Below are 22037 nucleotides of genomic sequence, written 5' to 3'. Positions count from 1 at the left end.
ATATCAATTAAGGCCATCTTGTTTAATGTGTGATTTAAAGCGTCTGTTTCCTTATTTATTTTCATTTTGGATGATCTGTCCATTGGTGAAAGTGAGGCATTAAAGTCCCCTACTATGATTTTGTTACTGTCTATTTCCCCTTTTATGGCTCTTAGCATTTGCCTTAAGTATTGAGGTGCTCCTATATTGAGTGCATACATATTTACAATTGTTATATCTTCTTCTTGGATTGATCCTTTGATCGTTATGTAGTGTCCTTCTTTGTCTCTTGTAATAGTCTTTATTTTAAAGTCTATTTTGTCTGATATGAGAATTGCTACTTCAGCTTTCTTTTGATTTCCATTTGCATGGAATATCTTTTTCCATCCCCTCACTTTCAGTCTGTATGTGTCCCTAGGTATGAAGTGGGTCTCTTGTAGACAGCATATATATGGGTCTTGTTTTTGTATCCATTCAGCCAGTCTGTCTCTTTTGGTAGGCACATTTAATCCATTTACATTTAAGGTAGTTATCGATATGTGTGTTCCTTTTACCACTTTCTTAATTGTTTTAGGTTTGTTATTGTAGGTCTTTCCTTCTCTTGTGTTTCCTGCCTAGAGAAGTTCCTTTAGCATTTGTTGTAAAGCTGGTTTGGTGGTGCTGAATTCTCTTATCCTTTGTTTATCTGTAAAGGTTTTAATTTCTCCATCAAATCTGAATGAGATCCTTGCTGGGTAGAGTAATCTTGGTTGTAGGTTTTCTCTTTCATCACTTTAAATATGTCCTGCCACTCCCTTCTGGCTTGCAGAGTTTCTGCTAAAAGATCAGCTGTTAACCTTATGGGGCTTCCCTTGTGTGTTATTTGTTACTCTTCCCTTGCTGCTTTTAATATTTTTTCTTTGTATTTAATTTTTGATAGTTTGATTAATATGTGTCTTGGCATGTTTCTCCTTGGATTTATCCTGTATGGGACTCTCTGCGCTTCCTGGACTTGATTGACTGTTTCCTTTCCCATATTAGGGAAGTTTTCAACTATAATCTCTTCAAATATTTTCTCCCCTTTCTTTTTCTCTTCTTCTTCTGGGACACCTATAATTCGAATGTTGGTACTTTTAATGTTGTCCCAGAGGTCTCTAAGACTGTCCTCAATTCTTTTCATTCTTTTTTCTTTATTCTGCTCTGTGGTAGTTATTTCCTCTATTTTATCTTCCACGTCACTTATGCATTCTTCTGCCTCAGTTATTGTGCTATTGATTCCTTCTAGAGAATTTTTAATTTCGTTTATTGTGTTGTTCATCATTGCTTTTTGCTCAATAGTTCTTCTTCGTCCTTGTTAAATGTTTGTTGTATTTTTTCCATTCCATTTCCAAGATTTTGGATCATCTTCACCATCATTACTCTGAATTCTTTTTCAGGTAGACTGCCTATTTCTTCTTCATTTGTTTGGTCTGGTGGGTTTTTACCTTGCTCCTTCCTCTGCTGTGTATTTCTCTGTCTTCTCATTTTGCTTAACTCACTGTGTTTGAGGTCTCCTTTTCACAGGGTGCAGGTTCGTAGTTCCTGTTGTTTTTGGTGTCTGCCCCCAGTGGGTAAGGTTGGCTCAGCAGGTTGTGTAGGCTTCCCGGTGGAGGGAACTCGTGCCTGTGTTCTGATGGATAAGGCTGGATCTTGTCTTTCTGGTGGCAGGACTGCGTCTGGTGGTGTGTTTTGGGGTGTCTGTGAACTTATTATGATTTTAGGCAGCCTCTCTGCTAATGGGTGGGGTTGTGTTCCTGTCTTGCTTGTTGTTTGACATAGGGTGTCCAGAACTGTAGCTTGCTCGTTGTTGTGTGGAACTGGGTCTTAGCATTGAGATGGAGGTCTCCGACAGGGCTTTCACCGCTTTATATTACATGAGGCCAGGAGGTCTCTGGTGGACCAATTTCCTGAACTCGACTCTCCCACCTCTGAGGCTCAGGCCTGACACCTGGCTGGAGCACCAAGACTCTGTCAGCCACACGGCATTGGAACCCATATTGAATCTCTAGTCCAGGATCTTTTGGAGTGAAAACGTGATGAGCTCTGGAGCAGCACCAACACACCACTGAGGTGCGCACCATAGATGAACCTTAGATGATCATCAATCTTTCTAATCTTAGTTATTCTGGAGGATGTATAGTAATGTCTCATTGTGATTTTAGTTTGCATTTCCCTGATGACTAATGAGGTTGAAAGCTTTTCATGTGCATATTGGTCTTTCTTTATGAAATGCCTGTTCAAGTCTTGTGCCCATGTTTCTTATTGGATTATTTGTATTTTATCATTAAGTTATAGGAGTTCTCTGTTTATTCTGAATATAAGTTATTTGTTAGATATACGTATTGCAAATATTTTCTTACCATCTGTGGTTTATCTACTCATTTTATGAGTTTCTTTGGATGCCCAGAAATTTAACATTTCTTGAAGTCCATTTATCAGTTTTTACTCGTGTAGTTAGTGCTTTCTTGCTACCCAGTGTTGTAAAGATACTCTTCTATATTTTCTTCTAGAAGTTTGTAGGTTTAGCTTTTGCACTTATGTCTATGATCCATCTCAAATTAATTTGTGTACGGTGTGAGGTGGGAGTCAAGCTTCATATTTTTCTGTGTGGGTTTCCAGTTTTCCCAACATGTTTTGTAGAAATTGTTGCGGTTTGAGAAATTAAGGTGAGAAACGAGTGTTCTTAACAATGCATTCTTTGAAGGATACTGTTGTCAACTCACAGCTCTTTTGTGGAGAGTAACTTCATCAAACAAACTTGTTAGGGGTGCCTTGCCCCTCCCTCTTGGCATGAAATGGATGTGTGAAACCAGATTTTGCGGTGTGACTCAGACGCTCATCTTTATTACAAGTTAAGTTTTGATGCTTTTCTTTCTATTTGTAATTTGAAATTAGGGTTGACAATTAAAAAAAAATGGGCAAAAGATCTGAATGGACATTTCACCAAAGAAGATATATGAATAGCCAATAAGCACATGAAGAGATGTTCAGCATCATTAGTCATTAGGGAAATGCAGCCCCAAACCACAATGAGATACCACTTCACCTCCACTAGGATGACTATCATCAAAAAACAGAATAATAAGTGTTGTTGAAGATGTGGAGAAATTGTAACTTTTGTACAATGATGGTAAGAATGTAAAATAGTGCAGCCACTTTAGAAAACAGATTCTTTTAAAGTTAGACATTTACTATATGATCCAGCAATTGCACTCTCAGGTGCAAGAAAAATGAAAACACACATCCACATAAAATTTTGCACAAATATGTTCATAAAAACATTGTTAACAATAGCCAAAAAGTAAGTACATCTCAAATATCCATCAACCAATGAGTGGATAAATAATATGTGTTATGTCATACAATGGAATATTACTTACCCATAAAAAGGAATGAAGTACTAATTTATGCTACAACATGGATGAACTTCAAAGACGCTGTGCTAAGTGAGAGAAGCCAGATGCAGAAGACCACAAGTTATATAATTCCATTGATACGAAATATCTGGAAAAAAGCAAATCTATAGAGATTAGTGGTTGTCTGTGGCTGGGCATGAGAATGAGGAATGACTGAATGGGCTTGAGGAGTGATGGAAGTGTTCAAAAATCGGATTGTGAGGGAGTTTCCTGGTGGTCCAGTTGTTAGGATTTGGCGCTTTCACTGCTGTGGCCCGGGTTCAATCCCTGGTCTGGGAACTGAGATCCCGCAAGCCATGTGGCACGGCCAGAAAAATTTTTTTAATTAAAAATCAAATTAAATTAAAAAGTAAAATAAGATTTATATATAAAAAATTAGATTGTGATGACGGCTGCCCAACTGTAAAAATTTACTAAAAATCATTGAAATGTACACTTAAAATGAATGAGTTGTATGGTTTGTAATTTTTACCTCGGTGAATTTTTTTTTTTTAAGTGTTTTAGGATTGGAACATTTTGGCCTGAATGGGGTCTGAGATATTAAGGAAACACCAAGACCCTACCTGACACTTGTGGCCAAGTGGGGAATGATACAAGCAGAACTGCCGTGTCTGGCATTATAGGACTTTGGTTTTAAGAATCACTTTCTTGGACTTCCCTGGTGGTCCAGTGGCTAGGAGTCCACGCTTCCACTGCAGGCGGCGCAGGTTTGATCCCTGGTCAGGAAACTAAGATCCAGGATGCCTCACGGCCAAAAAAAAGAATCATTTTCTTGAATTGGAAACCCACAAGATAACACCTCCCCTCAACATCAGCCCACACTCTAGGGCAGCCAGGGGCTTTGAGGAAAGGGTGCTTGGTGAAACTTGGGTCTTCTCATTTTATGAATAAGCCTAAGGTTTGCAGTTGAAGAAACAAGAACAGACAGGGGACAGTATGGAGGTGGAGGAGAACACCATGCCAGGCCATGTTTGAACGTAATGACCCCTGCCCTGCTGTGACTTTTCAAGCCATCTGTGCCAGTTACAAGCAGTCTGATCTAGTGAGTTTGTTCTGAGCCTCTCTCCAATGTTGTTCTTCCCATCCACGAGTGTCTTCTTTTTATGATTTTTCCTAAATGTGTTGTCACAGAACATTTAATTTAAATGTCACCCCATGTGAGCAGAAGGGTTCAGCGTCTTTTCTCCTGCTAACTAAACTCTCCTTTGGGAATCCTGAGGTTTTTCTTAAATAGCACGTTAGTTTATGCCTTTTTCTTTTGTTTTTAATTTCATTTACGTTTTTTGAAAAGTTTCCTTGTGGGGTGGGGATCTGAGGGGAGGAGAATTTATAAGCAGAGTTAGCTAGGTTGTTGGTCTTGGGAAGACAGTTGTGGAAATAATGGAGGTGCCGCCTTTGTTTACACTGCTCACCGCCGTCCCCAGGATGTGCCCTTTGGGTTGTGGCTTCTGGCATCTCTGAGCCCCACACACACCCTCTTTCTCTCTTACCCTCTCCTTATGGCTCCGCATTTGGGAGGCATCTGGCTACAGTAACAGTCATCTCTGGCCTCAGATTGTGTTTTCTCTTGTAAAAGTTTTCCACGTCCTCTTTCCTGACAGAACTACACCTTTTTTTTTTTTTTAATTGGAGTATAGTTGCTTTACACTGCTGTGTCAGTTTCTGCTGTACAGCAAAGTGAATCAGCTGTACATATACATATGACCCCTCTTTTTTGGACTTCCTTCCCATTTGGGTCACTACAGAGCACTGAGTAGAGTTCCCTGTGCTATACAGTAGTTTCTCATTAGTTATCTGTTTTATACATAGTATCCATCGTGTGTATATGTCATCTCAATCTCCCAGTTCATCCCACCCCCTTTCCCCCTTGGTATCCACACATTTGTTCTCTATGTCTAGAACTACACCTTGTAAACTCGTTCCCCTCCCTCCAGCCATCGTTCCAGCTGCCTTTTGATACTGAAACATATACCTCTAATATCTTAAACTTGCCAAAAGCAAACTTATTACACCCTCTGTCCCTCCACCCTGCTTTCCTCTAAAACAAAACAACACAAAACCTTTCTCTCCTTCTCACGGTCCTTCTAATGTGGATGGTGCCTGCGGGGATTGAAGCCTCAAGGTCATCTTTAGGGAAGCTTCTCCTCCCTGCCATCCCCCCTCTCGTCCCCACCACCTTAAGTGAACCCAGCTTTCCGCTGCAGATGCTCACTGTGAAATTAAAACAACAACAAAATGTCATTTTTTTGCCTACCAGATTGACATGTCTTGACAGCATCTGTGTAGTTGAGGGTGTGAAACGTGGGACTGTGAATTAATTCAGCGTTTCCTGGGTCTGGTCTGTAATCATCTAAAATGCCCATACTCCTTGACTTAGCAAATCCATTTCTAGGAATTCATCCTACAGAAATATTCCCTTATGCACAAGAAGCCTTATATTATTGTGATTATAATAGCATTATTTATAGTAATGAAAAATTAGAAACATACTGAAAGCAGAAAAATATGTAATTGTTTCTGTAAATTATGGTACAGGCATACATTAGAATAAAGCCATTAAAAAATGGTAACGTAGCTGTCTTTTAGTTCTTTTGAGTCCTCCACAGCAGGGGTCCCCAAACCCTGGGCCATGGACAGGTACCGGTCCGCGGCCTGTTAGGACCCGGGCCGCACAGCAGGAGGTGAGCTGCGGGCGAGCGAGTGAAGCTCCATCTGCCGCTCCCCATCGCTCGCGTCACCGCCTGAACCATCCCCCACCTCCTCCCCTCCCCGGTCCGTGGAAGAACTGTCTTCCATGAAACCGGTCCCTGGTGCCAAAAAGATTGGGGACCACTACTCCGTGGCATCTAGCATAATTCTTGGTATTTGATAAGTGCTTAATAGAATCTGGCTTTTCTTTTTTAAATGTACTCTTGTACATAATTTTATAATGTTATACCTAACATATTCTTCCAAGTAACCTAAGACTATAGTGTCATATCATTCTTATTACTTCTTAATAAAAATCACCTTAGTGACCTCTGGTTAAGCATGGTAGATTAAACACATGTGCTTATATCTGACCCCTCTCGAGATCCCACCAAAATTACAGTAAGGAAATTTAAAAATTTAAACCCACAAAGACAAAGGGAACTGGAATGGTACTAACAGTACGTGAGAGATACCAACAAAATTTTGGAGGATAAGAAAGCAGATGGCCAACGGTAACTGAATTAGCAAAGGAGAGAGAATGAAATCGTGACTTTCAGAGGGGAGGGGCCGCTGCCACCGAAGAGCAAGCTGATTTGTGCCACGGAATCCCTGCCACGGAACTGGAGGCACCAGGTTTCCTGGAAGGCAGTGGAGCAGGGGAGGTTAAATTGGAGTTATGTTTGAAAGCCTTTTAAGAGCAGTTAACCTCTCAGGTTCCCTCCCCGACTCCCAGCAGCAGGGCGGCTGCCTCCCTTCCCTGTTGCCCTCCATCATGGCAGGGCTTCTTCTCTGGGAACCAGAGAGGTTCTGGACTTGGGAACTGCAGGTCCAGCAGAAGGGGCCAGGCTGTTGGGGAGGTCCTCCCAATCCCCTTTCCTTCTGCTTCTCTCATGAAAGCTGCAGCAAAGCCTTTACCCCTCGGACAAGACATTGAAGGATCTCAGCGAAAATGAACAGCCCCAAGGGAAGGACCTCCAGACACTGACTTTTGGGAGACCCCGGGAAAAAGCCAGTCTGTCCCCAGTCACGCTGTGGTGACTAGCCCTGCCACAGAGCTTCCCATCTGCCTCACCTCAGTCGAGGGTTCCTAGACATTTGAGGAAAGGCTCTTACCTGAAAGAGTGGAGCCCAAACAGACAGAAACCAAAAAACTCCAAGGAAACAGAGACAATGCAGAGAGCAGAAGAAAATTTCAAAATGAATATCGTTCTCCTCAGAGAGATCAAAAAGGATATTGTTCACATAAAATAAAAGCAGGATGCTTAAAAAAAAAAAGAAAAAATAAGTTAAACACTCTCAGAAATTAATAATTCGGTAGAAATGAAAAATTAATTTCAATTAATTTTTAAATTGATAGAGGGCTGGAAGATAAACTTGAAGAAGACACTCAGAAAGCAAAATATTAGAGAGAAAAGGTAAGAAAATTAGAGGATCCAAGAAGCCCCATCTGACTAGGGAGAATTCTAGAAAAATAGAACAGAGAATACGAAAGGGAGGGAATTATCAAAGAAATAATACTCAGCACAATGAATGAAAAAGATAAACACCAAGGCACATCTTTATTAAACTTAGATGAGAAAATCCTGCAAGCTTCTGGAGGGGGTGGAAATCATGTAGAAAGGGAAAGGAACATTAGTTTATTGGAAGCTAGAAGTCAGTGGAACAATGCCTTTAAAATTCTAATGAAAATTATTTTTAGGCTATAATGCTATACCCTGCCAAACTGTCAGACAAATGTGAGCACAGAATTAAGGCGTTATTTTTTTTGTTTCTTTGTTTTGTTTTGTTTTGTTTTTTTGGCCACACCATGCAGCTTGTGGAATTTTAGTTCCTTGACCAGGGATCGAACCCAGGCCCTTGGCAGTGAGAGCACTGAGCCCTAACCACTGGTCTACCAGGGAATTCCCAACACGTTTTTAGAAATGGAAGATCTGAAACTCTTTATCTCTGTATACCCCTTGTAAGAAAACTATAAGAGGATGAGCTCCAGAAGAATGAAGGAATAAAGCAAGCAAGAAAGAAGACATAGGAGCCCCGTGGGGATTTCCTGAGTTAATGGCTAAGCAAAATCCCAGCCTAACAGCTGTGCAGCAGGACTTGAGAGTAACCAGACCAGACCAGAGAGATAGAGGGCTGGAGGGTGGAAGGCTCCAGAATCAATATTTCAAAGAGGAAAATGGAACTGATAAAACACCTGTGGCTGATGATTACTGAGAGGGGTTTGAGTGACAAGCACATGGAAAACAAAGGAAGCTTAAAGAACAAGGCAATAAATTAGCCCTAAGAAAAACAAAAAAATTGTGCAAGAAATGTAACAACTTAGTTCAACAGTGAATAATATTTATGTGGTCGTAGTACTGGAAATCCTAAATATTGATTTAACCAGAATTTTCATGGAGGAAGAGGGAAAATAGTAGTAAGTTAAGAGATAGATATTTAAAAGCATAAATCAAGAAATAAGCAATTATACCCCAATAAAGATGTTAAAAAAAAGAAAAAAGAAATAGAAGCACCAGCATTTTATTAAGAAGCAAGGAGGTAAATGCCAGATAAAACAGTCGAAAGAGTTAAATTGGTTATTCCCTGAGGAATCAGGGATGGGAAGAGGGGCAGGGCTGTTATTTTCCGTGAAAGCCTTGTAGTGCTATTTTAAGTTATAAACTATGATTTTTTTGGATAAACGAATTAGGTTTAAAAACAATTTGAGTTCCTTCTTGTAACAACCTAATGCGGCCACACGAACCCTGTTTCTTACTCCTTCAAGAGAACATTGGATGCTCACATTCGCATCTGTTCTGCTTGGAATGTGTTTATTACCTTCCTGTGACTTCTCTTATCCCAGAAGGGAAAGGCTTTCTCTTTCATTCCTAGTAAAATAGTAGAATTTTGTGTTCCAGGGCCATTACAGATTTTTCAGAGGATATTAAAGATTACAAAAGAATTTTCTTGAAAATATCATTTCAGATTTTTTTCTTAAGTCACCACATAGAAATCAGTGCTATCCTATAAAAGCTTTCAAAAAAAATTACACCCACGTGTCATTAAGGAGAAAACACGGGTTCTGTATGACCCAAAGGCCCCTGGCTAGCAAAAGACAACCCTGGCTTCTATGTCTGTAACCCTTAAGCCTAGCTGTCAGAAGACACAGACCAGTGGCTTAGGGTAGGGATGCTTTTTCTCTATGCATCTCCACCAATCATGTTTATCCCATTCTGGATTAACTCATGCTGACAGCTTCTGGGGAATTGAAACTATATCCTAAAATGACTTAAGTACTTTGTTCTATTTTTTGAAGGTGTGAAGAAATTGGCTAGATTTAATTCTATGACCTATCTGCAGTCTTTTATCATGAAACACAGCTAAGAAAAAGCAATGACTATCCTTTCTTTAAAGAAGTTATAATCAATCATATGCAGATTGAGAGATTATAGCAAACCAGACTGCTTGGGATGGGTGGTGTTTTTACAGTCTTCTTCTCTCACATGTCTTAATGGAGCCCTAACTTGATCCAGGGAGGCACTGCCAGGTTCTGTGTCACAGGGACACTGGGAGTTTATGTTTTCCCCACCTGGATATGTGTCACTGTGCCAGCTGCTATTATTTATGGCATAGATGGCATATGGCATAGATGGCATATGGCATGATAAATGGCATAGAAAGTCCCCAAACTGTTCGCAGATCTGAGACTAAAATGAAGATAGGAAACTCTTCCCCAACTCCATCCTCACCTTCCCTGCATTTTTCTGATGCCTGGACTCCAGCTGCCTGTGGGTTCAGACTCAGATGAATCAGAATGGAGCAGTCCTGCCCCTGAAAGTTTCACAGCCCACCTGGAGACAGAGCACACACCCCAGACCCTGTGGGCCCCTGTGGGCCCCATAGATGCTGAGGGATCTACCGAAAGAGAGGGGAGAACGGTAGAACAGTGGGCTCTGGGAGCGGAAAGAGGGAAGATGACACCCCCCGAGTGTGGACATTGGTCAAGCAGTGGGAGGCTGGTTGGTTCCTAGAGAAGGTGCATTTGGCCCAGACTTTGAAATCGGGGTGTCAGTCGACAGACTGAGATGGGGAGAGAAGATTCCAGGCAGAGGTTATGCATGTGATCTCATAGAGGTGGGAATGGAAAGGGGCTGACTGTTTTCGAGGATGGGGAGATTCGAGCCCAAGATACAAAGGGCTGGGTAAAGATGAGACCAGAATGTCAGAGGGGTGGGCCTCACACAGCATTACTGTAAGGAGTCTGGACTTCATTCTGCAGGTTACAGGAAGCTATTCTTTCATTCTTTTATCCATTCAGCAGCTCTTCATTTACTCAACCTATGGTTTTTACTGGGGCAGCTTCTAATTTTAGAGGAGGGACCCAGATGCCCTGCGGCCAGGATAGCCAGGCCTCCTCATTTGTCCTGGACAGTTCCGATGTGTACCTGTCATTCAGGGCATCTCATGTGATTTAACATTTGTCATGGATTTTTTATTATTTTAAAAGAAATATTACTCCTGAGAGTTGCTTTAAAATAATGCAAGATGGGTTTGGTAGAGCTTCCCTTTGTGCTTCCATCTTCTGCCGTGGTCTTGTCTAGAAGGGCATCGTACACTTATGCAGTAGGCAGAGTTCTCTCTTCAGCATGTGGTTAAATGTGAAAGACAACCAGTGCAAACTTGTCTCTTTTTTCCCAACACAGCTAAGACCTTTCAAGGACAGCATTCAAGACACCCACTGATCATGTGAAATAGCTTGGGCTTTAGCCACTAGGTTCAGCCACTCCTTCCACTCTTGGGTGGTAGAGGGATGAGTGTTTGATGCTTCTGGTCCCAGAAGCCAGGTGGCACCAGTGCTGTGACCAGTGAGACACACAAAGCCACCAGGCTACCAGCTGGCTGGTTCAATGGACAACATGGGAAGTATAGGTTCATTGTATGTGAACTATATGCTGGGGAAACGAGGCTGAGCTGTCCTGCTGTAAAACAGTCTGAGTGTTCTTGCTAGAGTGGTTTCATTATTTATGGCTTGGTATAAATCTACAGCTCTTTATTTTATAAATCAATATTTTATTGTATGGTAGTGCTTTTTTATTTTATTGTTGGGTAATGCCTTTTTATTTTGCAGTAAACCCTTTCAAGAACAAATAGCTAAAAAGACAGCTCACGTGGAGTGAAAAATTAAGTAGTGAATTTCCAGTTCTCAGGAAGAGTGATGACGAATGCATAACTCGCCCAGGAGATTTGTCACCACTAACATCTACAGTAGGGTCCTAGTGATACCATGAGCCACAGGAAAAGCAGAAGAGGCACATCTGTGAAAAGATGTGAGCAGTATGGAGGTTCCTTAAAAAACTGAAAATAGAGCTACCATATGGTCCTGCAATCCCATTCCTGGGCGTATATCCGGAGAAAACCATAATTTGAAAAGATGCATACACCCCAATGTTCATTGCAGCACTGTTGACAATAGCCAAGCCATGGGAGCCACCTAAATGTCTGTCCACAGAGGAGTGGATAAAGAAGATGTGGTACATATATACAATGGGATAAGACTCGGCCATAAAAAAGGATGATATATAGCCATTTTCAGCAACATAGATGGGCCCAGAGATTATCCTAAGTGAAGTAAGTCAGACAGAGAAAGGCAAATACCACATGATCTCACTTATATGTAAAATCTTAAAAAAAAAAGATACAAATGAACTTATAAACAAAACAGAAATAGATCCACAGACACAGAAAACAAACCAATGGTTACCAAAGGGGAAGGCGGAGAGGGATAAATTAGGAGTTTGGGATTAACATACACACACTACTATATATAAAATAGGAAAACAACAAGAACCTACTGTATAGCACAGGGAACTATAGTCAATATTTTGTAATAACTTATAATGGAAAAGAGTCTGAAAAAGAATGGATATATGTATATGTATAACTGAATCACTTTGCTGTACACCTGAAACTAACACAACATTGTAAATCAGTTATACTTCAATAAAAAGTAAAAATAAAATTACTTCATTCAGAGTTTTTTAAAAAAGGAATACTCTACATTTTTTTAAATTTCTATATATGTTATTTATATATATATATACTTTTTAACATCTTTATTGGAGTATAATTGCTTTACAATGGTGTGTTAGTTTCTGCTTTGTAACAAAGTGAATCAGCTATACAGAATGCTCTACATTTAAACCTGACTTTTTCTCCTCCCCCAGGCAAAACCTAAACGAGTAGCTTTTTGCCCAACTGCCTGTCTCCCCATCCTGGCTGGACTTTCCTCAGGGTTCCTGTTGCCCTGGGTGCTGCTTTGTTGTGCCTTCACATTTTTCCCATCTGCATTTTCCCGTGGCAGACTTGAGTGGCCCTGCGGGAGCCACCTTCTCCTCTCTGGTTTTTCCATCTTCACCCTCAGGCTTAGGATGCATGACCAGCTTCTTGTTCATTTCACAGCCAGGTCTTCCATCAGAAGACGCATTTCTTTTCCCATCTCGAGCAGTACCCATGGCTGCTGACTGTCTTCTCACCTTCGCTGCCCTGCCACAGATAAAGGCGTCAGGGGTCATGACGGTGGTGCCGGAAGAGCCAGTTAGACTTTGCAGGAGCCAATGAATTTACAGCACGTACCTCGGTGATGCCTCTGAATTCACTCTTTTCTGACTGCTTCAAATCGTCTGTCACCTCCCCTCCTGTTCACACAGCCTGAGACCGTGTCCGCTTCTTGGTGGCCATATTTCAATGCTGATTCATATGGAACTTATAGGCACCACAAAACAACAAAGGTATCTCCACAGTTGCCTGTCACCGAGCTGCTGGGTCAGGACAACTGGCACGTGTCACTATCCATGTGTCAATCAGGATAATGAACCCAAAGTGTAAAGCTGTACCAAACAACCCCCCAAATCTCAATGGCCTGACACAACAAACAGTTATTTCTTTTATAAATTTATTCATTTTATTTATTTTTGGCTGCATTGGGTCTTCGTTGCTGCACACGGGCTTTCTCTAGTTGCGGCGAGCGGGGGCTACTCTTCATTGCGGTGTACGGGCTTCTCATTTGCGGTGGCTTCTCTTGTTGCGGAGCACGGGCTCTAGGTGCGTGGGCTTCAGTAGTTGTGACACGTGGGCTCAGTAGTTGTAGTTCTTGAGCGCTAGAGCCCAGGCTCAGTAGTTACGGCACACAGGCTTAGTTGCTCTGCGGCATGTAGGATCTTCCCAGACCAGGGCTCGAACCCGTGTCCTCTGCATTTGCTGGCGGATTCTTAACCACTGCGTCACCAGGGAAGCCCCAAACGGTTCTTTCTTTCTTTTTTTTTTTTCCTTTATTTTATTCAGGTGTAGTTGATTTACAGTGTTGTGTTCATTTCTGCTGTACAGCAAAGTGATTCAGTTATACATATATATACGTTCTCTTTCGTATTCTTTTCCATTATGGTTTATCACAGGCTATTGAATATAGTTCCCTGGGCTATACAATCCATCGTGCCCCCACCCCACCTCCCCCTTGGCAACCACAAGTCTGTTCTCTACGTTTGTGAGTCTGAACGAAGGGTAATTTCTTGCTAATGTCACAGTCCAGTGCAGTTGGATGGCTGTCCCGCGCAACTCTCCTTTGAGCATTAGCTCCTGTGTGCCTGTGCCATCTCCTAGAACCTTCCTGTTTCCTCCCTTGAGTCCCCTCCTTAGAGCAAACAGAGAACTCTGAAAGGATTGCGCAGAGGACTTTTATGGCTCGGCCTGGACGTGGGTACCTCACTTCACCTCCATCCCACTGACCAGGACCCAGGCACCTGGCCCCAACCTAAGTGCAGTGCAGGCTGGAGCATGTCAACTTCCTGTGTGCCTGGGGAAAGGAACCGAGATCAGTGAGCATCTCCTCAGCTTCTGCCACCGTCAGGCCATGGGAAACACAGTCGGGTAGAAGTCAGGACACCTGGGCTCTGCCGCTGACTTGCTGGGTGGCTGTAAGTCATCATAACCACTCTGAGCTGTTTCTTCCTTTTCAGAAGGGTGCCACTACTGCTTGCCTCATACCTGTTAGTTAGTTTACATTGTTACATAAACTTATGTGCTAGTAATAGGAGTTGTGGTCTGCACTGTTTTTTTAAAATTAAGATTATAAGGATTCCAGTCATTTGTTCAATAACTACCTTTTGAACTCCTGTAATAGCTAAGCATTGAACTAGCTGTGGGCAACCTCTGGTCTCTGGATGGTACATTCTGGTGAAGAGACAGATGATACATAATCTGTAAAGAAATAACACGGTTATATGGTCAACATGATCTAAAGCAACTGAAGGGCTCGGGAGAGACCCCTCTGGAAAGGTGACACTTGAGCTGACAGTTAAATAATGAGGTAGGTAGAGGCAGACTTGGGAATATCAGGGAGGAGAGTGTGCCGAGCAGAGGGGCCAGACTGTGCAAAGGCCCTGAGGTGGAGAACCAGCTTGGAGACTTCCTTGAACAGCCAGATTGTTGCGTGACAAGGAAAGATGAGGTCGGAGAGATAGTCAGGAGCCATATCATACAGGACCTTAAACTTCACATTGCTTCAGTTTCCTTACCTGTAAGTTGCAAAACTGGGCTAATATCAACTTCATAGGGTTGCTGTAATTAAGTAGAATAATATATGTCAAGGGCTTAGAAAAATACCGGCACCTTTTATACACTACTTAAGTGTGTGATTATAGGTACAGTGAGGATTTTATTCCTGCCATGCTGGGAAAGCTTTGGACAGTTTTCAGCAGAGGAGTGTAACCTCATCTCCACTGGTTCTCATGGGCTGGGCTTGAGGTAGTTGGGGGTTTCCACCCTCCTTCCAGACATAAGGGTGTAACAGGTTTTTTTTTGGTAAAAACCCTAACCAAAAAATATATATATATTTTTTCAAAACATCACGTTATTTCCATGAATCAAAATGTATGTCTTATTTTCCTAATGTTTATAAGATTCCATCTTTAAAAAGAGGAGTATTTAAATAGACACAGATGATGGGAATTCCCTGGTGGTCCAGTGGTTAGGATGCCTCACTTCCATTGCAGGGGCCACAGGTTCAGTCCCTAGTCGGGGAACTAAGATCCAAGCAACATGGCACTGCCAAGAAAAATAAAATAAATAAATAGAAGAGACACATGAATAAGATCTTGAAGCTTCTGATTTATCCCCCTCTTCAAGCCTAGCCAAATATTTGTGCGTAATTTGTACATACATTGCTCTGGATTACATTTGGAGATGTAAGTGAGTTGACACAGAGCTGCCGTGCCTCTTGAACTTGCTGTAAATAAAATGTGGCCTGCATTTTAGAACATGCTTTCTGAAAGGTCTGTTTGTAGAAGAAGAAAATCTAAGAACATTAAAACGAGGACTTTTTAAAAAAAATCAGACAGGCTGCAGAAACAGATCTTTTTGCTCAAATTAGTAAATGCTGCGTTGGGGGAAGAAAAGATACAGACACACAGGAGCGTTCCCTCTTCTACCGAAATCTATTCCTCCACACAAAAGCAGCTGGCTTCTATGTGCATTTTTTTTTTTTTTGCAACTGATAGAAATAGATTTACTTTAATAATTTCAAGTTGAATATACACATTGATAGCCAATAACACAATTTTAAGTCCTCTGTCATCCGCTCGGTTATTTATTTATTTTTACATTAATTTAATTAATTAATTAATTTATTTCTGGCTACGGTGGGTCTTCACTGCTGCATGCAGGCTTTCTGCAGCTGTGGCAAGCGGGGGCTACTTTTTAGTTGCGGTGCACAGGCTCCTCACTGCTGTGGCTTCTCTTTCTTGCCTTTGCTCATAGTATCCTGAAAATGCAAATGACCAGCTCAGAATGCAATTCCCCATTCATTCTCTGGCAGCAACCCTGGCATTGGCATCCAGCGACTTGGCATACTTGCCTGTGACCATAAGGACACCCCGTGGGCTGTGGGGTGAGCTGAGGTCACTGTTGCAGTGCTGGGCTTTGGCCCACACAGGACTCGGCTACTGACAGGGAAAATCACAAGCCAAGAATGATTTTTCTACAGGCAGATAATGAATCCCTTGGTCAATAGAATCTCAGCAACTCGGTAGCCTTGTCTAATTTGCTACCCCAAAAAAGTACCTTACTTGAGTTTCTGCATTGTTAGCACTTACGGGAGATTTGAGATATAAAGTTTCCCCAAAGATATGTCTTCTATTTTTGGTAAAGAATGACATAGAAAGGAGAGGGGCCTTCTGGAGTTTTTGCTGCTTGGTGGGATATGAAATTAAAACCCAAGAGGCAGAGCAACCCAGAAGGTGCCTCGTCCAGGATTTGTGCAAAGAAGCCGGTGGCCATTTAGCTCTTGATGGATTCATTCATTTAATAAATCTTTATTATGCACTCTACTTGGGGCCATGTGCTGTCCAGAAGATGGGGATGCAACAGTGAACAAGGTGGGGGGGGATCCTTACCTTCTAGAGCTCCATCTTTCAGGGAAAACGGACGCAAAAAACATAACTATGTATTTTGCATGGATACATATATATAAAAGTATTTTGCATGGCACAGAAGAAAACTCACTCAATTTGTGACAGTGGTTGCTTCTGAGAAAGGAGGGACAATGAGGCTACGAATGAGGACAAAGGAAAACTCATTTTATCGGAAATTATGTATTTACTTTTTAAAGGAGACTTTAAAAAATGTGTTGACAGAATGTTAACAATAATCAATTCTGGCTGGTTGTACCCAGGTGTGTGTTATATTACTCTCTGTTTCGTTCTATATTTTTTTACATCCCTAACAAAGAAAAATCAAGGGTACAGACCATAGATTCTTCAAGTGGAAGGTCATCTTCAGAGAATATGCTTTCCAAAGTCCTTTAGAATCATAATCCAGGAACTCTTAGCAAAGTTCACCTCACAGAGCATCAGACAGTCTTGGTTCCTTACATAAATATGAAGAACAGCTGTTGTGTTACAGCGAAAGGGTTTGATGCAGTGTGCATCTCACTTGCAGTAGAATTTCTCTTTGGCCTTCAGTGTGAGATGGCATTCGTCTGTGGTTCCAATAGACCCACAATGGGTACAGGTCTCCCCTGAAACCTTCCTTCCAAAGAGTTTTTGTCCGGGTTGTTGGGTTTTGTGTTGAAAGTTATACAATGTAACCCATTTTCTGCTTCTGATATATTTGTGTCTCATTCTCAGAGAAATTTCAACTTTTCATTGCATCGAGACCAAATAAAGAATGTTGGAGAAGGAAAGATTTATCCCATTGGGAATGAGTATCCAAGGCTTGGATTCCATTTCAACAGCCTGACCACAGTCACCCAGTTTTCTCAGTGTCACAGAACTATGATGAATGAAATGAAACAAGGCTATGATGCCCCATGTCCCTCCTTGTTGCAGTCGTCCAAAGACTCTAGGACAGCCTCCCTCCTTTCTTGTAAATTTTAGCCCCTGGCTCATGGTCACTGTCTTCAGCACCTTCCTTGTCATCATTCGCAGTAATTTCAATATCTACGCGGATGATCCCCTTGGGTCCTTAGCTTCGTCTCCTCCATCGCTCCTCAGCCACCCACTTCCACTGTCATTGTCCTTGCCTCTACCATGATCTAGGTTGTTACTGCCCTTACCCTACTGAGTCCTGATTTCTATGCTTATAACCCAACTTGGATTCCACGGTCCACCGTTATGGTCATTCTCCTGCCTACGTCCTCTCCCCCACCATAGTCCTCACTTGGCAAACACCCCTCCACCTCGCAACCTCCCCACCCAGCACTGCTTAAATCCAGCTCCAGCCGCTCTGCACCTCCACCCAGGGAGCTGAACGTGGCTGGGGAGAAAAAGAATGCAACCATGCAGAGAGGACTCACTTTTTCTTTCCTTTTTAATGAAGTATAGTTGATGTACAAGATTATATAAGTTACAGGAGTACAACATAGTGATTCACAATTTGTAAAGGTTACACTCCATTTATAGTTATTATAAATTATTAGCTACATTCTCTGTGTTGTACACTCTATCCTGTGGCTTGTTTATTTTGAACATAATAGTTTGTACCTCTTACTCCCCTACCCCTATCTTGCCCTTCCTCCCTGCCCTCTCCCCACTGTGGTTTACTCTCTATATCTGTGAGCCTGTTTCATTTTGTTCACTGCTTTGTTGTACTTTTTAGATTCCACATATAAGTGATATCATACAGTATCTGTCTTTCTCTGTCTGACTTACTTCACTTAGCCTATTACCCTCCAAGTCCATCCATGTTGTTGCAAATAGCAACATTTCATTCTTTTTTTATGGCTGAGTAGTATTCCATTGTATTTATCTTCTTTATCCATTCATCTGTTGATGGACACTTAGGTTGCTTCCATATCTTGGCAATTGTAGATAATGCTGTTAAGAGCATTGGGGTGCATGTATCTTTGAATTAGTGTTTAGTTTTTTCAGATATACACCCAGGAGTGGAATTGCTGGGTCATACAGTAGAAAGGACTCACTTTTTTTTTTTTTTTTTTTTTGCGGTACGCGGGCCTCTCACTGTTGTGGCCTTTCCCGTTGCGGAGCACAGGCTCCGGACGTGCAGGCTCAGCGGCCATGGCTCACGGGCCCAGCCACTCGGCATGTGGGATCTTCCCGGACCGGGGCACGAACCCACGTCCCCTGCGTCGGCAGGCGGACTCTCAACCACTGCGCCACCAGGGAAGCCCGTGGCATCACATTTTGATCATTTTCTGATCATGGGATAAATAGAGATTGTATGCAACAAAGCAGAACAAAAAAACAAGGCATTCTACAACAGCTCTCTCCGTGAGCATGCTTAAAAATTTAATTGCATTTTTTGCTATCAGCTTCTTAGACTGTGGCTTTAGAGCTTCTGATATTCACACTTAAGATAAGCTTCCAGCAATTAGAATGCAACCATGTCAAAGCCAAAATATCCCTCTTCTTGTGACTACTCTGTTACAGCTTCTACATTGGGTGTGTATGTGGCAAAAAAGGCAAATAACACTGAAACACTTCTTCTTATTATAGGAAAAAAAATTCATGGCATTTACCAGCATGGGGAAGCCATACTTATAAGAAAGCATCTGTTGATCTTTGAGTCTGAGATAGTCTAAGATGAAGCAGTCAGTGTTGCTTGTGTTTTTTCTTTTTCTTTAATCACTGACCTTTGTCATCTGTAAGCTTTTATGGAATGAAATTCTTCTTCTATTGAGTATGAAACAAAGCTGATCAAGACTTTAAACAGCTTGGATGAAGAAATTAAAATAGTGTGAACTGGGAAAGAAACGGGGCTTTCGTAAGAATCCTGCCAAATGCTTTTGTAGCCATTTTCTCTACCTATTCAGGGAACAGGGAGGGAGGAGGAGATTATGGTGAGGAAAGTCTTATGAGAAAGTGAAAACACATCTTTTTCATCAGTGTATTGTGTTTCAAGGCTGCCTGTTACACAAAGTTTTCACCTGGAAAACAAATAAAAACTCAGCGACTTTGAAAAGAGATGATTCACCCATTACTCAATTAATATAATCATTGTAGATATTTGATCTGCATTCTTCAGGACCCAAAGTGGATTATCTGTAAATTAACTGCACAATTGCCAAGTCACCCCTTCAGTTTGAACTTCATAGAAACATTCTGTATATTGAGATCGTCCTATTGTATTATTTGTGAAAAATGACATTTCAAATGTTGCTTTGCCAAGCACTATCTCTGAGTGCCATGGTGCTTTGAAATATGCAGATGTGCGCCAAGGTCCAGTCAGGACTGGTATTCTTTGTCAGCAATGACTTATCAATTAATAAGACTGATGCAGTATTTTGCAGCTTTGTTGAGACAGACTCCCTAGGAATAAGCTCCTGTACCCCAGAGAATTGTGGAATTTGTCAAAAGAGAACAAATGCTTATCTTTCACTAGGAATGCATTATGGTAGAAAATCTTTTCTGGCCTAGTTCAGAGTTGAGGGAAGAAAAAGCACCATTTTGGGTATTAAACTTTTATCTGCTTATTTTAGTAATTGGCTAGATGTGAAGATTTCAGATGTTTTCATGACACCGTTTTCCACTTGGCCCTTTTCTTGGCAGGTCCCCGAGGGAAAAGTAGTAGTTCTTAATTTCCGATTCATAGACCTGGAGAGTGACAACCTGTGTCGCTATGACTTTGTGGACGTGTACAACGGCCACTCCAATGGCCAACGCATTGGGCGCTTCTGCGGCACGTTCCGGCCTGGAGCTCTTGTGTCCAGTGGCAACAAGATGATGGTGCAGATGATTTCCGATGCCAACACAGCTGGGAATGGCTTCATGGCCATGTTCTCTGCCGCTGAACCAAATGAAAGAGGTATCGTTTCCACATAACAGCAATAATAAGGGCTCACAGTTGTTGAATGCCTCCTGTGTGTCAGGCACTGTTCTAGGCACTTTATATGGATTTACTCATTTAATCTAAAGTTTAAGAGCAATTCTTCTCAGACAGAGAGCTGATAAATACCACCAAACCATCAAGAGACCATTAAAAAGTCAGTCTTGGGTCTTCCTTGGTGGTCTACTGGTTAAGACTTCGCCTTCCAATGCAGGCAGTGCAGGTTCAATCCCTGGTTGGGGAGCTAAGATCCCACATGCATTGCAGCCAAAAAACCAAAACATAAAACAGATGCAGTGTAGTAACAAATTTAATAAAGACTTTAAAAATGGTCCACATCAAAAAAAAAAAATCTTAAAAAAAAAATCAGTCTTGCCAAGGGGGAGGGATGGACTGGGAGTTTGGGGTTAGTAGTTGCAAACTATTACATATAGAATGGATAAACAACAAGGTCCTACTGTATAGCACAGGGAACCATATTCAATATTCTGAGATAAACCATAAAAAAAATCAGTCTTTTTTAAAGCCATATATATTCTTATAAAAATTCAAATGTAGAAATTCATGGAGTAAAAATGTGAAGCCTGCATACAGATATACACATACAGCTATAGAAACATTTCACCCCATTGTAGTCCCCTCTTAGAAATAGCTGTGGCTGGTAGTTCCCATGCCGTCTATATGCACTTACTTATATGTATGTACTTTTGCAATAGTTTTTAAAATATGTAAGTAGTATCATACATTCATATTGTTTCACAACTTTTTCTTTACACTTCATACTACGAGTTGGGATCGTTCCGTGTCAGTACATGTGCGCTCCCAAGGGTAGAAACCTCTACCCTTGGAAGACAACCACAGTGGTCAACATCTGTTAAACTTACAGCCTTCCGCCTGCAGGCACTCCTAATCTTTTCTTGCTTTGGGCTATAGTGCAACTCGCTGGTTTGAGAGAGCAGCCAGAACCTTTGGGAGGAAATCCCAAAGAATTGAGGCACAAAAATTTTAGGTGTAATCCAGCTAAATCTTTGGCTAATGGCTAAACTCTGCATATATGAGGGAGAACTCAATTGGCCTGGTACAAAAGCATCATCTGGAGGTTGAAAAAAACAGAGATTACAACTGCTGCCCACTACCAGGGCAACAGAATTTGAGCTTGGGTCTAGCCAAGTTGAATGCCTGCTAGAACAAAAGTCACTTTTTATAGGAACACAACAGAATCTAGAGACTTTATAATGTATCATTCATAATGTCCAGTATCCAATCATGTGATGAAACCAGGAAAGTGTGTCCATATTCAAGAAAAAAAGCAGTCCATAAAAACTGACCCCAAAATAACCCAGAAGTTACAGTTAGCAGACAAGCACTTTAAAGCAGCTATTATAAATGTTTAAGGATTTAAAGGGAAATATATGTGTAAAAAATAAACAGATTGAGAATCTCAGAAAAGAAACTATATAAAAAAAGAAAATGGTAATACGAGAGCTGAAAGATACAGAACATGTAATTTTTTTTTTTTTTTGCGGTACGCGGGCCTCTCACTGTTGTGGCCTCTCCCGTTGCGGAGCACAGGCTCCGGACGCACAGGCTCAGCGGCCATGGCTCACGGGCCCAGCCGCT

At 41.6% G+C, this 22037-nt stretch overlaps 1 protein-coding gene across 1 annotated transcript in view; it reads left to right on the top strand.

Moving 5' to 3' along the window:
* Nucleotides 1-22037, top strand: part of PCOLCE2 (procollagen C-endopeptidase enhancer 2) — a 71240-nt gene that overhangs the window by 25366 nt on the left and 23837 nt on the right. Inside the window, exon 3 of the mRNA XM_027091635.1 lies at nucleotides 20141-20396. Within this exon, the coding sequence (XP_026947436.1) occupies nucleotides 20141-20396 (256 nt within the window). The remainder of the gene's footprint in view (nucleotides 1-20140; nucleotides 20397-22037) is intronic.

This window comes from Aethalodelphis obliquidens, unplaced genomic scaffold (assembly GCF_003676395.1).
Source record: "Aethalodelphis obliquidens isolate GAN/ISIS:26980383/991018 unplaced genomic scaffold, ASM367639v1 scaffold72, whole genome shotgun sequence".
In the NCBI taxonomy this organism is placed as follows: domain Eukaryota; kingdom Metazoa; phylum Chordata; class Mammalia; order Artiodactyla; family Delphinidae; genus Aethalodelphis; species Aethalodelphis obliquidens.
The sequence above is the reverse complement of the archived record's forward strand: the minus strand, read 5'-3'. Positions and strand labels throughout refer to the sequence as shown.